The sequence below is a fragment of the Gekko japonicus genome, unplaced genomic scaffold (genome assembly GCF_001447785.1).
Source record: "Gekko japonicus isolate JY-2015 unplaced genomic scaffold, Gekko_japonicus_V1.1 scaffold376, whole genome shotgun sequence".
Classification (NCBI taxonomy): domain Eukaryota; kingdom Metazoa; phylum Chordata; class Lepidosauria; order Squamata; family Gekkonidae; genus Gekko; species Gekko japonicus.
In genome coordinates, this window is record NW_015164675.1 from 337,272 (window position 1) to 352,336 (window position 15,065).

Below are 15,065 nucleotides of genomic sequence, written 5' to 3' on the forward strand. Positions count from 1 at the left end.
GCAACCAGGCTTCAGGCACACTTTTGTTAACCTATAAACATCAAAGAGTGTTTAACAATATGTATGCAATTTCCCAGAGCCCCTGTGTAACCTTCAGGGTTCCTTCATACTTAATGAAACTGCTCTGACCCTACCATTAGCCCATGAGATAAAGTAGATTATATAAATAAATAGGATGAACATATCTAATACTACCAAAGCCATTACTGAAACAACCAATGTCACAAAAGACTACAGAAAGCATTCTGAGATGGGAAATCACTGTACCTTGAGGGTTTTCTCTGCCCAAACTGGAGCAATAATTGTGTGAGGCCCAAGGTCAGCTCACATGATCACAAGCATTTCTCAAGGCCAAATGAGATGTGTTTGTTTTTAAAGAGCTGAGATTCCCTGCAGTAACAAAGGAGCTGCAGGGAATGACTTTGAAAAAATAAAGGAGAGCCCATTTGGGCATGGAATGCCACTGCCGAGAAAGGAAGGGATTCTGCCTATCCACCAAGCCGAAATAGTGCTGGGGGCAGTTATTTCCCCATTTCGGCTGCTCCTAGGGTTGCCAGCCTCCAGGTGGGGCCTGGAGAGCTCCCGTGTTTACAACTGATCTCCAGCTGACAGAGATTAGCTCCCCTGGAGAAAAGGGCTGCTTTGAAGGGTGGACTCTATGGCATTGTAACCATGCTGAGGTCCCTCCCCTCCCCAAACCCCACACCCTCCTGGATCCATCCCCAAAGTTTCCAGGTATTTTCCAACCCAGACCTGGCAACCCTAGCTGCTCCACATAGAGTATTCTGTGCACATGGCTGCTGTCTGGATGTGGAGAACAAGGACCCAACTCTTAAAAAAACACAAACATGTCTAGTTTTGCTTCCAGTCATGACAAGTAGTCAGAGCTTAACTTAAACCAAGTATCACACATGCATGAGAACCTGTTTTCAGGGCCTAGCCTCAACCTTGGAATACGGGAAACAGTAAATTAAGAGTTCCTCTGAGGATGTGCAGAAAGCCTTCCTGTTGTCCAGATTACTATTACACTACTTCTATGGACATTTTGAAGCCACAGGAAAAAAATAGAAGTGTGAGGGGAAACTGAAATATGCAATACTTACCTTCCTGTCAAACGTAAACTTCTTTTACTGATTTAAACACACAGAAGGCATAATTTATAACGTACTTAGCATAAAAAGTTGTACTATTTGGCATATTTATGGAATTTAAGATTATACATGACTTGGTTTGCTATAGGAAAAAATGTAAATATATCCAATACTTGAAAAAGTTGCAAATTTCTTCAGCTTCTGCTACCATACCACATGTATCTTAATTTTGGCATCTAAGAAGTAGGAAAAAAATTAATTTGAAAATAGAAAACAAATTTTACAGTAAACAAAAGAAAGCATACATGTACAGCCCACCCAGAGCACCAACCACGCAGAGGATAGCCGGATCAACAGGTGAACTCCAAGGCCAAAGCCCTCTCCCCAAGAATGGCAGAACCCTGTCCCCCCACGACACTGTACAATGGCTGTACATTTCCATCACTGCACTACCATTGGTTATGTTTCATCTCCAGGTGAGAACCCTCATGTCATCCACTGACCCCTTCCAGATGCGCCCAGTGAAGGGTGGTTAACAGTACTTGGAGGGGCTCACAGCAGCTCTTGGGGCAGCTTCTGGGCACCTGGAATTACTCATGGCTCTTGCTGGGGATATGAACAGCAGGCAGGCACACATGAAGGGACTGCTGGGGGATGTGCCAGCAGCAATCCATGGTGTCATACCAGCCATCACCCCAGGGGTTCCCTCCCACTATGCCACTGGCATGCTCTAGGGCCTAATTCAGCAGTATGCCCATGTTGATGGGAGGTGTCCCTGCCAGTGACCACTGGGAAATCCATGGCTGGGCCCATTTTCCTTTAGCACTCCCCATGCCATTTTCCTGTGGGTTGCTCCACATGGGGCATACTGCTTGGTGGTCCTGCTTGGAATTACTCATGATGCATGCGGTGGTCATGGCCCCTTCCTATCCTTTTTACTTTGGGGAGCTGCTGTGTCCTGTTCTGTTCGATGGGAAGACCTGTGCCTTTAAGGGGGTGTGGTCTGTGCTGTGGGTCTAGCACTGAAGTGTATGGCCCCTCCACTCACACATCCTTGGGGCGAAGTCCTCACTGCTGCCGCTCTGATTGGTTGGTCTCCCCCCCCCCCCCCCGCTTTCTTCTGTTGTGTCCTTGTTGTTGTGCCTTGGTAACATCTTGTGGGCATGATGGCACAGTTGCTAGGGCCTGTGCAGCCCCACTGCTGGGGCTTTTGCCTAGTCCCTGCCTATGCCAAAACACTTTAGGGAACACACCCGCAGTACCACTGTTGCACCGGTGGCCATCTGCTTCAGTGTTGAGCAGCCTGGAATTTGATTAGCTAATGTTGTAGAACAGGGGTGTCGAACTCATTTGTTATAAGGGCCAGATCTGACATAAGTGAGACCTTGTTGGGCTGGGCCATGTGTGTCACAAAATGTAATGCCAGGTAACGGAGGTATAAACTTTATAAAGGACACAAACACAAAGGTTTTTTTTTACTTAAAATAAAAACATGATTAATACATTAGCACTCTTGCGATATTTTGTTTATTTAACAGTCTGATAACTGACACCTCTTGCTCTGAATTATTGCATCAAAATGTCTGTACTGTTGCAATCTTGAGTATGCTGTTCAGGTGAGTATCTGTAAACTGCAACCCTACAGTGATGCAGCAGCAGCAGAACTGGAAGAAGAAGCAGAAGGCAGCCAGTTCCACTGCGGGCCTGATAGAAGCCCTTCGGGGGCCAGATCAAGTCCCTGGGCCACATGTTTGACATCCCTGTTGCAGACTGTCTTACATAAACATTTCCATATTGCACACCTTGAATAAAATCTTATCTTTCACTTATTCAGCAAGATAAAACAATCATAGAAGGTTTTTACATGTGCCCCCAAATTTCCCAATATTTCCATTGGGAAAACTGCCGTCTTAAAAAGCGATACATTTTAAGTGAGAAAAAAGTTGTCTAATAAAAGTATTCTATTAATTCCAAAAGAGAAAATATGTCATAGGATTTTTTTCAGTGCTCTCCAATACTTTGAAAATAAAAATTGAGAAAATCAGCAGACTTATTCACAATATACATTTGGAAATACTTTTTAAGATAAAGTTTTTCTCACTTAAAGAGACAATATTTCACAGGATGTTTTATTGCTCCCCCAAATGGAAAAAATGGCTATGCGTTTTATGAAGCATTTCACGTATTCTAAAAGAGAAAAAATTCCATAGGTATTTTTCAGTGCTCCCCCAAATTTCCCATCAGAATAAATGGGGGGAGTTCCTCAGAAAAAGAGGGGAAAACCCTGTTTACTCATGCTCTCCCCATTTTGGATTTTTTCCCCTGGGCCCTCATACCCCTACTCATACCTACGATTAAAGGACAGAGCAGTATAGTTTCCAAAAGTACACTTTTAAGTCTAGTAGCTTCAGTCACTTAAAAGCTGTGCACTGGAAATGGCAGCCACAGCCATTTCTTAGACTCAAACTTAGCTACACTAGTCATACAAAGTAACCTACATTGTGGAATGTGTACTGAACGTGGAAGCAAAATTGCTTCCGCTATCTAATCTAGGCTTCAATAACTTCACAAGTTCAAATACAATTAGCTGTAACGTCATTAAAAGTTAGGCCAGTTCTTTTTGGCAAGTAAAGGTAAAGGTTCCCTTGCTCGAAAGCCAGTCAAGTCCGACTCTAGGGTTGCGGTGCTCATAACCGTTTCATAGCCGAAGAGTCAGCGCTGTCCGAAGACGTTTCCATGGTCATGTGGCCGGCATGACTAAACACCAAGGCGCACGGAATGCTGTTACCTTCCCACCGAAGTGGTAGCTATTTATCTACTTGCAATTTCTTGCTTTCGAACTGCTAGGTTGGCAGGAGCTGGAACTAGAGACAGGAGCTCACTCCGTCATGCGGCAACCCGGGTCTCGAACTGCTGAACTACTGACCTTCCACAGCCTGCAGTTAGGAGTCTTAACCACTTGAGCCACCGCAGCTCCTTTTGGCAAGTAGTTCAGTATTATTGAATTCCCTGTTTTCACAAAATCATGATTACTCCTGAAATGCACCTTTATGGGATGGTTTCAGAATTAAAGATGACCAAAGGCCAAACTACAAGGTGACGGCAGGCATAAATCCAGCCCATGGCCACTGACATGTTGTTAAAAGAATTTTAATTCTTTAAAAATTGCTGAACAGCCCCAATCCTGAACGGGTGTGCAGTGGCCCTAAGAGCTCATCTTCCCCACTCCCTCACACTTTTTCAAGTGCTGCAGCAGCCACGGGGGATGGACCCATTACCACTTGTTTGGCCTCAAGTTATGTAAATTCTACAATGTAGATAGTACAAAAGGGCAAGAATGTGTTGGCAGAGTAATTAACACAGCAAGGATGCACAGCTTGATTAAAGTGTAGATAAGGGTTTATTTAGGAACTAACATACTCTGTGTGTGTGTTTTGTATGCTTGCCTGAAAGTCACGGTTGACTTCTGGCGACTGCTAGGGGCTTGGATGCTTTTCAGAGAGGTGGCTTGATTAGCCTGGCTCTGCGTCCTGCCTCTCGTATTCCTTGGAGGTCGCCCTCCCAAGTACTTGCCAGAGTTGGCCCTGCTTAGCTTCCGAGATCTGATGAGATCAGGTTTGCCTGGGCTATCCAGGTCAGGGCTAGGAACTAAAGTACTTGATAGCAAAAAGGAGAGACAGAGATAGGGTCCTAGCTACATCTCTAGCTAAGAGAAAGGGTAGGCCATGTGTGGAACTTCCGAGAAGAAGGAGGAAATTGCTGTAAGAGTAGCAATCTGGAGACAGAGGAGGAGGAGGAGGAGGAGGAGGAGGGATTTATACCCTGCCCATCACTACCCAAAGGTGTCTCAGAGCGGCTTACAAATTCTTCTCCCTTCTCCTCCCCACACCATGAGGTAGGTGGGGCTGAGAGAGCTCTGACAGAAACTGCTCTTTTTTCAAGAACACCTCTGACAGGAGTATGGCTTGCCCAAGGTCATCCAGCCAGGTGCAAGTGGAGGAGTGGGGAATCAAACCCGGTTCTCCCAGATTAGAGTCCACGCACTTAACCACTACACCAAACTGGTGTACACACCAAAGATAAGGAATGACACTTAAAAGGAAAGAAGGTGCTGACCTCACTATCCTACCTGTCTTCTTGCTGCCCCCTTCAGGGTCTTCTTCTCTGTACATCAGACATTGCCTATTCCAACAGAATGCGCTAATGATTCTGCTGTTTATTCTTAAATGAACTGTGGCATAAAGACATATCTCAGCGTAAAACAAATTGCCCTATCCAGAACTTTCAGTTCAGTAAATGTAATTTTTGAAGTGGGAATTAAACACTCTAGATATCTGTTACTGGAACACAGGATCTGATGAGAAGGAGCTTTTAATCTTAAAACTGACGCCTGCTTTGCATTTACTTTAATTAAATCACAGCAGATTGCCTCTTAACATCAACATGAACATGCTGTTGTGTAGCCGTTTCAAAGAGCTCTGCATATGATCATTTCTGGAGACTTTCATACATGTAGAGCTCTCCGAACACAATTATCACCAGGACTGAGCCTGCACTTGCACATACAGTAAATACCACATGTGGTCATCATATGCATGTTTACTTGGAAGTAAGTCCCACTATATTCAACATGGCTTACTCGCTGTTTAAGTCTGCATGCGATCACAACACTGGAGAAACCATGACCCTCATTTTAAAAACTTTCCATGCAGAATGTAATACATATGGATACACATAGCAACAGCTCTTGTTTGAGCGGTACAAACCTCCCTTGAGCATATTATTCCCCCCACAAATGTGTGGAATATATTTTTGGAACATGGATTAAAGAGCTATAAATAGTCTGCAGGTGGGGGTGGGAATGGAAAGATATGAAAAGAAACGGAAGGGAGCAGGTTTTAGGGGACCAGGAGCAGGATACAAAAATGTTCCAAGCATTCTTATACAACAAAATAGTTTTAAAGGGTTTTATAGCAGGGCATTATATTTTTAAATGGCAGTACTGGTTTAAGAGGAGGGAAGGCAGCATGGTATCGCCTGATCTCATTGGATCTTGAAAGTTAAGCAGAGTTGGTGCTTGGATGGAAGACCACCAAGGAAGATTCTACAGAGGAAGGCAACGGCAAACCACTTCTTCACCATTTGCCTTGAAAGACCTTTGCCAGCTATGACGGTCCCCTGTCACTTTCCAACTCCCAGGCAGATTTCCCCAGGCAAAACTTAGCTTGGCTTTGACCCACTAGAGATGCGAAGGCCCGGAAAAAACCTGAAAAATTCGGGGAAAAAACGGGTTTTTTCCGTTTTTTTCCCTGAAGCTTTTTTGTTTTTTTCTGAAAAATTGGAAAAATTGAAAAAAGAAAAGAAAAGAAATTGATTATGGAATGTTTTATTTTAACATGATAAATAAAATATTTTAAGACAAGGTGTTCAAATATTTTCCAAATCATTTCTAAAATATATAATGGTATCAGATTGATCTAATTTCTGTGCACTGAGGACAAGCAAGTCCTAGGTTACAAACTGAACTCTCCAATGCAAGAACAAGATGCATTTCTTCCTTTAGGAGGTGCGATTGTCAGAAGAAAATAAAAAGGTTTCAGTTTTGTTTTTGCATGTGGGTGGGTATTCTGTTTGTAATAATTGTTTGGGTACACTATATTTTTAATATGCTAGTTGTGATAATTTCATGCCAAGTAAAAATGTCCATAGTCATTTTTTATGTTCCTAAAGTAACAGAATGACTTTCAATCTAGAAAAGACAAAAGAAATGCTAATGTAGCATTTTTTTCAATTTTTCTGAAAATTTCCGTTTTTTCCAGAAAAAAAACGGAAAAGAAATTTTACATCTCTCCCAGCACAGTAATTTGAGGGGAAAACAGGAACCCTCTAGTCTTAATCCCTTTGATATGGCACTTGAGACTGAATCCATCAATCCTAAAAGAACAAGAAGAGATTGGATTTATACCCTGCCCTTCACTACCCAAAGGTGTCTCAGAGCGGCTTACAAACTCCTTTCCCTTCCCCTCCCCACAACAGACACCCTGTGAGGTGGGTGGGGCTGAGAGAGCTCTTGACAGAAACTGTTCTTTTTCAGGAACAGCTCTTATCAGAACTACGATTTGCCCAAGGTCATCCAGCCAGGTGCAAGTGGAGGAGTGGGGAATCAAACCCGGTTCTCCCAGATTAGAGTCCGCACACTTAACCACTACACCAAACTGGCTCACAAAGAAATCAACCCTGACTATTCCCTGGAAGGCCAGATACTGAAGGTGAAGCTCAAGTACTTTGGCCACCAAATGGGAAGGGAGCACTCACTGGAGAAGACCCTGATGCTGGGAAAGACTGAAGGAAAAAGAAGAAGGGGACGGCAAAGGATGAGATGGTTAGACAGTGTTATCTATGCAACGAGCATGAAATTAAGCAATCTTCAGAGCACAACGGAAGCCAGGAGGGCCTTTCGTGATGTGGTCCATGGGGTCGCGAAGAGTCAGACTCGACTGTGTGACTGAACAACAATAACAATGAGGATCTAACTTCCCCCATTTTGAAATCAGTCTTCCACTAACTCCTGAGGTGTCTAAAGCTTATTCCCTTCACCACAGACCAGGTTTCTCCTCAGAGCTCAACCCCTTTTCAATTGGCAGGAAGTATTCTTCTTTTCCCCAAGAAGCAATAACTGTTTTCTGTTTAGCTTCATTGGGAGTTACAGCCTAACAACCTGGTTACCCTTGCCAAATCTCTCTCCCAGTTTTTAGCTTCCTGGACTTAGAATCACAATTCTCCCTCAGAGTAGTTCTTATTTAATTAGGGCAAAGGAGTCTCTTCTCTTCTCTCAGAAGCACCTGTCTGACTAATCCTGTCAGAACCACCGACTCCAGCCTCTCTTTTTCTGTCAGAAGCTGACTCACTGGCTTGCTGCTGACTCCAGAGGAAAAAGCCTTTTTCCTCCAGTATACAGCTGATCATTTACTTTCTCTCAGCCAGAAAGTGTGTACAGCAGCCTCTCAAACAAGCTCTCCACTCTAGTGACGATTGACTCCTTACCTCCCAGGCTCTCTGAACTAGCATGTGCAATCCATCACACTGGCATTTTACACACACAGGAGTTTGAGAGCGTCCGACTGAGACAGGAAGACCTGTGTTGAAAGCTCAACTGTGCCATGAATTCACTGGGTAACCCTGGGTCAGCAGCCTAAGACTACAATCATACATGTACTTTCCAGGAACTAAATGCCACTGGATTAAATGGGGCATCCTTCTGAGTAAACATGCTTAGCAGCACTGTGCTGCAACTTAACTCACACAGTTGTTGTGAGGAAAATGGGAGTGGGGACTCTGCTGAATTCCATTGAGAAAGGGCAGGACAGAAAAAACTAATAAAAAACTCCTTTAACACCTTGTTCATCTCTTTCTTGTTTTCTCTTTGGTCTATTAATTTTCAACATAATACAACTTTTCAACATAATACAACTTTTTGAATTTCCCATCTATTTATATAAAGTCTCCTCACCGTAAAATCAACGCCCAGGCCAAACCGCTGGACCTAGAGACACCAAATTCAGGGAGAGCGCCCCTACCGTGACATAGGTGCTCGCTAAGAAGGGATTTTTAGAAATTCGACCCCTACGTGGGTCAAAAAGGGGGGAATGTGCTCCCCCCATTGATTCCTATGTGGCTGCCAGGCAGCTGCCTCGCTGCACTCCCCACTCTGATTGATCAGCTGCAGAGCTCAGTGTTCTGAGGTTAAAAAATCCAACAGTTACAGGGGATTGCAGAGAGCTAATGACAGTTGAGGAAACCAGGAGTGGCCAACAACCACCTGTGAGGTAAAGCAAAGCTGCTGCCCCTGCCTCTCTGATGGCTTCCAACACACTCCTCCCACCTCCTACACCTAACAAGCGGTTGTCTGTCAGGTGCAGCCCCACCTCCACAGTGGTTTCTAATACTCCTCCCCCCTCCCCCTCCTACACTGGACAGGCAACTGCCTGTCAGGTGTAGGAGGAGGGTGGGATGGCTTCCAACACACTCCCACCACCTCCTACACCTAACAGGCGGTTGTCTGTCAGGTGCAGCCCCACCTCCACAGAGGCTTCTAATACTCCTCCCCCTCCCCCTCCTACCCTGGACAGGCAGCTGCCTGTCAGGTGTAGGAGAGGAGGTGGGATGGCTTCCAACACACACCCCACCTCCTACACCTAACAGACGGTTGTCTGTCAGGTACAGTAGTGGTTGCAGGGTGCTTAAAGCCACGAGGGAGCCCACCCCAGCCGTAACGCCTTACTGATCCTGCCAGCCCCGCCTCCACAGAGGTTTCTAATACTCCTCCCCCTCCTACACTGGACAGGCAGCTGCCTGTCAAGTGTAGGAGAGGAGGTGGGATGCTTACGGCCACCGGGGAGGTTTGCTCAGCAGGATTGCCTTAGCACTGCTGCTGGCCCAACCTCCCCGATACCTTTAAATACAATCCCCCCCAACATCAGACAGGCCGGTTTCTATCAGGTGTAGGAGCAGGGCCAGGTATAGTAAAGGACATTTCTAGGAGTCATTTCAATGCGTGCCTCCCTCATGAACCTGAAGAAATGTCCACCACATCACCACTCCCTCACACCAACTCCCCCTCACACCTCTCACCTCATACTGCCCCCAAGAAAGCTGCTGGCAAACATCGAGATACACCGCTACAAGGAGGAGGCAACTTAGGAATTCAGCAAAGATATTTGCACATAGTACCTCTGCAGTGCACTGAGCTGCACAGACCAAGTACCAGCAAGATCGCCCTGAGGTGCTCAGAACAACACAGTCTCCATAGGAGCAAAACAATCCAGGAACACAAGTCGAGAGGCCATCACTTTTGTGGAAGTTGACTTAACAGATTACTTCTTCTTAAATGGACAGTTCTATGTGGCCTGCTCCAGAGTGAGTTCATCAAGCAGCCCAGTGATCCTAGCACCTGAGGGAAGAACCACCAATGTAGTCTAGAGAGAGGTCCTTCAGTAGAGAAAAAAAAGTACGTATGTCTCACTTTATTTCTTACACTACAATCTTCTCCGTTAGAATTCCTACAACAAATGTCACATTTCAAACTTCACATAATCAGTATTATAACTGGATTTACGGAACATAAATACTGTAGTGAAGCACGGGTAGCAGGCTAGTAATGAATAATTATCCAGTTTTTATTCTAGTATATCATGCGACAGAGGTCACTGTTATTTAAACTCCTTCATCAGTCTTCCCAGTTCACCATGCGTGGATGAAATATTTTACTAGTAAATATTTCACTTAACTAGAAAAGTGAGATTTACAGTGCAATCCTATGCAAAATTACTCCAGAGCAAATGGCTTAGGCTAGAGTAACTCTGCATAGAATTGCAACTTTAAAGAATTTAAAGCAATTCAGGAAATCTAGTCACCTCTAAGAAACATCTGACACCTCAGATTTGTATGACTGGTCTGAACTGAAACATTCTTCTATTGGTGGTCAGGGTTGCACAGGTAGAATGGGGACAGGGATGAGAGAATATATAGATGGTTTCTGCATTGCAGCAGCAGATTGAACTTGATGGACCTTTGGCTGAGTCTCTTATTATTCTGCTAAATAAACACAGGACCTGCTCTTGATTGACCTAGTTGTGATCCACTGTGCTTTTTACATAATTTGGACACTCAGGCAGTACTATGGACTATGAATTAGTGTACATAAAAATATTTACTTAACAAGGTAATACGTATGTAAAACTGCTGACTTAAGGAATACTAGTCCACCTCCTGGCATGTGAGAATTTATTTATTTTTTATTTATTTATTTAACCTTCGATATAGAATACATGGCAAAACTGCTTGCATCAACTTATACTGGTGTTGTTAACATATACTGCTTGGAAGTATAGGCCACTGAAATTAACATTCAAATAAATACACTTAGGAGCATGTTACCACCAGATGAAGTTCAACTTAATTTGGGATAACTGTGCCCTGAGTAACTGATTTCTTTTTACTGGCCATCAAGTCACAGCTGACTTATGGCAACCCCGAAGGGTTTTCAAGGCAAGTGACCTTCAGTGGTTTGCCACTGCCTGCCTCTGTGTCCTGAGGACCCTGGTCTTCCTTGGTGGTCTCCCATCCAACTACTAAACCAGGGCTGACTCTGCTTAGTTTCCAAGATCTGACAAGACTGGGCTATCCCAGGCTATAATAACATTATGAAATAAATACTGCACAACTATAGAGGAGGAGACATTACTCAAATTCTCTTTCAACTCTTTAACAGAGGAAATTACATGGGATGAAGAGGACCGTATATAATGGATAACATATATTTATTTACTTCATTTATTCCTCACTTTCCTCCCCAGGGGGGGGTTACAATACCTTTCCCTTCTTCGTTTCATCTTCACAACAATCATGAGTAGGTTAGGCTGAGAGCATAAGATTTGCGCACGATCACCCAGTAAGCTTCCACGGTAGAGTGGGGATTCAAACCTGGGTCTCCCAGATCCTAGTCCAACACTCTAATGATGATACCATACATATACACACTATATATATACTATATATATACTATACACACAAACACACACACACACACTGTGTGCATTTCTGTAACATACACATATCAAGCTCAGAAAGGCAGACTGTGAGTGTACTTCTCATGCAGTTTTCTTTTTCATAAGTAGGAAAAGGACAGTACAGATTATCTTTAGTGGTACACCAAGAGAAAATGTTATCATATTTCAACAGCAAAGCTACAAGGAGTATTACTGCATAAGCCTTTTGGCCCTTTCTTGTCAAACTGGTTATTATTTCACTCTGACTAAGGCTGCAATCCTGTTCTCCGCACTGAATAAAATGGGATTTTAAAAACATAAACAGAAAGGAAGGTTAAGAAAGCTAATTGGATTGTCCAGCTAGTTAATAAAAGGAACTGCAACAAGTTCTGTGGCTTTATTCCCAAAGGGGGAAAAAATCACTGCAAGAGGGAAAGATAAACTTCATGCAGAGTGCAGACTAAAGAAAGAGTAACCAGTGAGCTTGGAATCAATTATACTAGGTGTCAGCACTTTTATATATACTGTCATTAAGATGCCATTTCCATATCTCTTGTAAAATCATTAGATGACATTCCCTTTCACCCTAAGCAGAACTGCATGCTCACTGACTTCAGTAGATTTAGAAGGATCTGACTTTGCTTAGGATGCATTTATCTGCCAAGCTGTATAACAAAATCCAACAAACTAAGTCCTTGGTTATTCATTTCCATTATATGCTGGGGGCATTTGGAACTCTGATCTGTGTCACATTAAAGTATCAGGAAATAACCTTATTTTTTTCCTATCAGAAAATAGCCTAATACAATTCTTATACCATAGATTTATTAGATATTGTAATTCTGCATGTAAGAGGATCTGGGAGGGAAAGGGTTAAGAGAATTCTCTCACTCAGGTACACTTGGCAGTTGGCCCCACACTCTCATGGGTTTGATGTTGAGTCTCTCTGTCTGCTGAATATGTTATGTAAGATGTGCTTCTATTTTTTGTAAGTAAAATTCCTTTCTCTTTTTACCATTGTAGTCACACCATCTTTGTAATTTGTTTGAACAGCATTTTCCCTTAACTGGGAAATGTCGAGGACAGGAGATAATGCATACAACTTCTGTGCTCCCAAGGCAAATTTATATACACACACACACATTAAACCCAATAACATGAACAGCCAACATGCCAGTAGTTACAACTGGGCTCAATACAACAGGTTTGTATACAGGTGCCCCTTCCTCCCACAATTCAACCAGATTCATTCAAGTAGGACTCATTCATAAAAGAGAAGGTTCATATATGTTAGAAACAAAATATAATGTTCTCTACTTCGTCAGACAACAAGGAAAGTAATGGACGGCATTTACAACTAGATGTCCAAAACTGTCCTATAGCTTTAAAGCAAGACAGGTAAGAATGTCTCACTACATAGATTGCAATTACTTCATAACGTGCAGAGGATTTGCGTAAAGTTTGAAAGGAATACCGACCCTTTAGATCTTTCTTTAAGAGAGGCTCTTGTGTTTTGACAACCACTCACTCTATCCCAAGCACAAGATTAAAATATCTGACTATTTCACCTACTGGGTAAAAACCAGTAAGTACCTTCCAGAAATGACAACAATCAGTCTCAGCCCATACACCCCTCCCCCCCGCTCCCCATTTCTGGGACACAAACCCAACTTGCCCTAGTTTGTTCACTTTATAAAGCATCCATTCATCACACTTCATCCAGCCTCCTCCTCCCGAGTTCTTTGTCAACTACAAGGCTGCCTCTGTGTTTGGTACCTTCCCTATTGCCCTCATTCAGAACATGAAACTACACACACTCGCAAAACTCTTTCTCCCCGAACCGGGAACTTACACTTTCCCTTTCAAAATTCGAAAAATCTGTTGCTCCGTGGGGCTCACAATGCCCTCTGTGACGTTCCTGACGCCCTTTCATCAGCGCCCCTCACCTCCAGGTGCCTTTCGCGCGTCATTCTCTAGCACGCCCCCATTCCCCCCGAAACGCCTCATCTTCATACGGTTACACGCAACACTTTTCATACGACTCCGAGCCACCAGCGGCGTCAGCGCGACTAATACCGCTCCTTCCCAGCCTGCCGCCCCTTGCGCTCCCTTTTCCCGCCAGAGCGCGGACGCACGCCCCTCCCTACCTCGGTGACGATGGTGGAGAGGTAGGGGTCGCGGCTGTACTCCCAGCCATCCAGGCATTTCTCCTGCTCCACCTGGCTGAGGTTGACGTCGCGGCCAGGCTGGAGGTTCAGGGCGGAGAAGTTGACCAGGGCCTCGAGGCGGTAGCGGCGGCACCGGCTGGGCACCTGCAGCCCGTCTCGCTTTTCGAGAGGGATGCTGACATTCAGCCACTCACTGCTTAAGTTGGCGCTGGCAGGCACCCGGCACCAGTGCTCGGGGGTGTCGATGAGGAAAACGGCGGAGAGCCCATTGAAGCCATTGGGGATGATGCTGGCGCTGAGCAGGAAGAAGATGAGGCGCTGGAAGGGGCCCCACTCGCCCAGGAAGGCGGTCATCTGGTCATAATCGTACATAGTGGGGGGGCGCCGCGCAAGCAGGAGGCAAGTGCCGCGAAGACTGGAGCGCGGGCCCAGCCGGCTGGTCGCTGGAGTGAATGAGTGACTGAGGAGCGGCCGGCACTGCTACTCCATGCGGCGGCCTCTTCTGGCCGTACTGCTGCAGCAGCAGCAGCAGCTGCCTTAGCTACGAGCAAAAACACAGTCCCGGTCGGCCAGCCGCAAGCGCTTCCCATGGGCCGGCTGAGGGGATAGTGGGTGTGGTTTTGTACACAAAGGCCTAGACCTAAAGCCGCGACTGGCTCAACGCCGCAAGTCGGGCCGTCGTCTGCACGTTGGAGAGGCAAGAGGATGAAGAGCGTTGCCAAAGTGGGCGTTTTCTTTCCAGGACGGAGTTCTTGTCGCTCCTACTGGGGAACTCTAAATTGAGGATGAGCAACAGGGTCTGCCAGAGCTCCGTGTGCCGGTGGTGGCCAAAGCACATGACTGAATATTTGGGAGAACTACTTCAAAAATTGGGCATATCTTGTATTTAAAGCAAATCTCCTCCTCCAGTCTGGTGGTGTGGTTAGGAGTGCAGACTCTGATCTGGGAGAACCGGATTTGATTCCGTATCCTCACTCCTTCATATGCAGCTGTTGGTGTGTTCTTGGGTCAGTCATGGCTCTCTCACAGCTGTTCTCTCACAGAGCAGTCTTGGAAACAGCTCTCTCAGCCCAGGCCCATAGCCAGAATTTTGTGGCTTGTGGGGCAAAAATTTTCTTGGGAAGCTGCCATTATTTTTCTGTCTCTAAACAACTGTACTTTTAAGTAATAATGAAGACAATAATACTAATTATTAAATGCAGCACAAACACCCCAGACAAAATGAAATGCAAAAACACCTCCACCCCCTCTCTGAAGCA

The 15,065-nt window shown here is 44.8% G+C and overlaps 1 protein-coding gene across 1 annotated transcript in view; it reads right to left on the reverse strand.

The window, feature by feature from the left end:
• SLC22A5 (solute carrier family 22 (organic cation/carnitine transporter), member 5) overlaps positions 1 to 14,305 on the reverse strand; it is a 64,658-nt gene extending 50,353 nt beyond the window's left edge. The window contains exon 1 of the mRNA XM_015409271.1: positions 13,786 to 14,305. Coding sequence (XP_015264757.1) covers positions 13,786 to 14,178 — 393 coding nt within the window. The 5' untranslated portion in view covers positions 14,179 to 14,305. The remainder of the gene's footprint in view (positions 1 to 13,785) is intronic.
• Between the last annotated feature and the right edge of the window lie 760 nt (positions 14,306 to 15,065).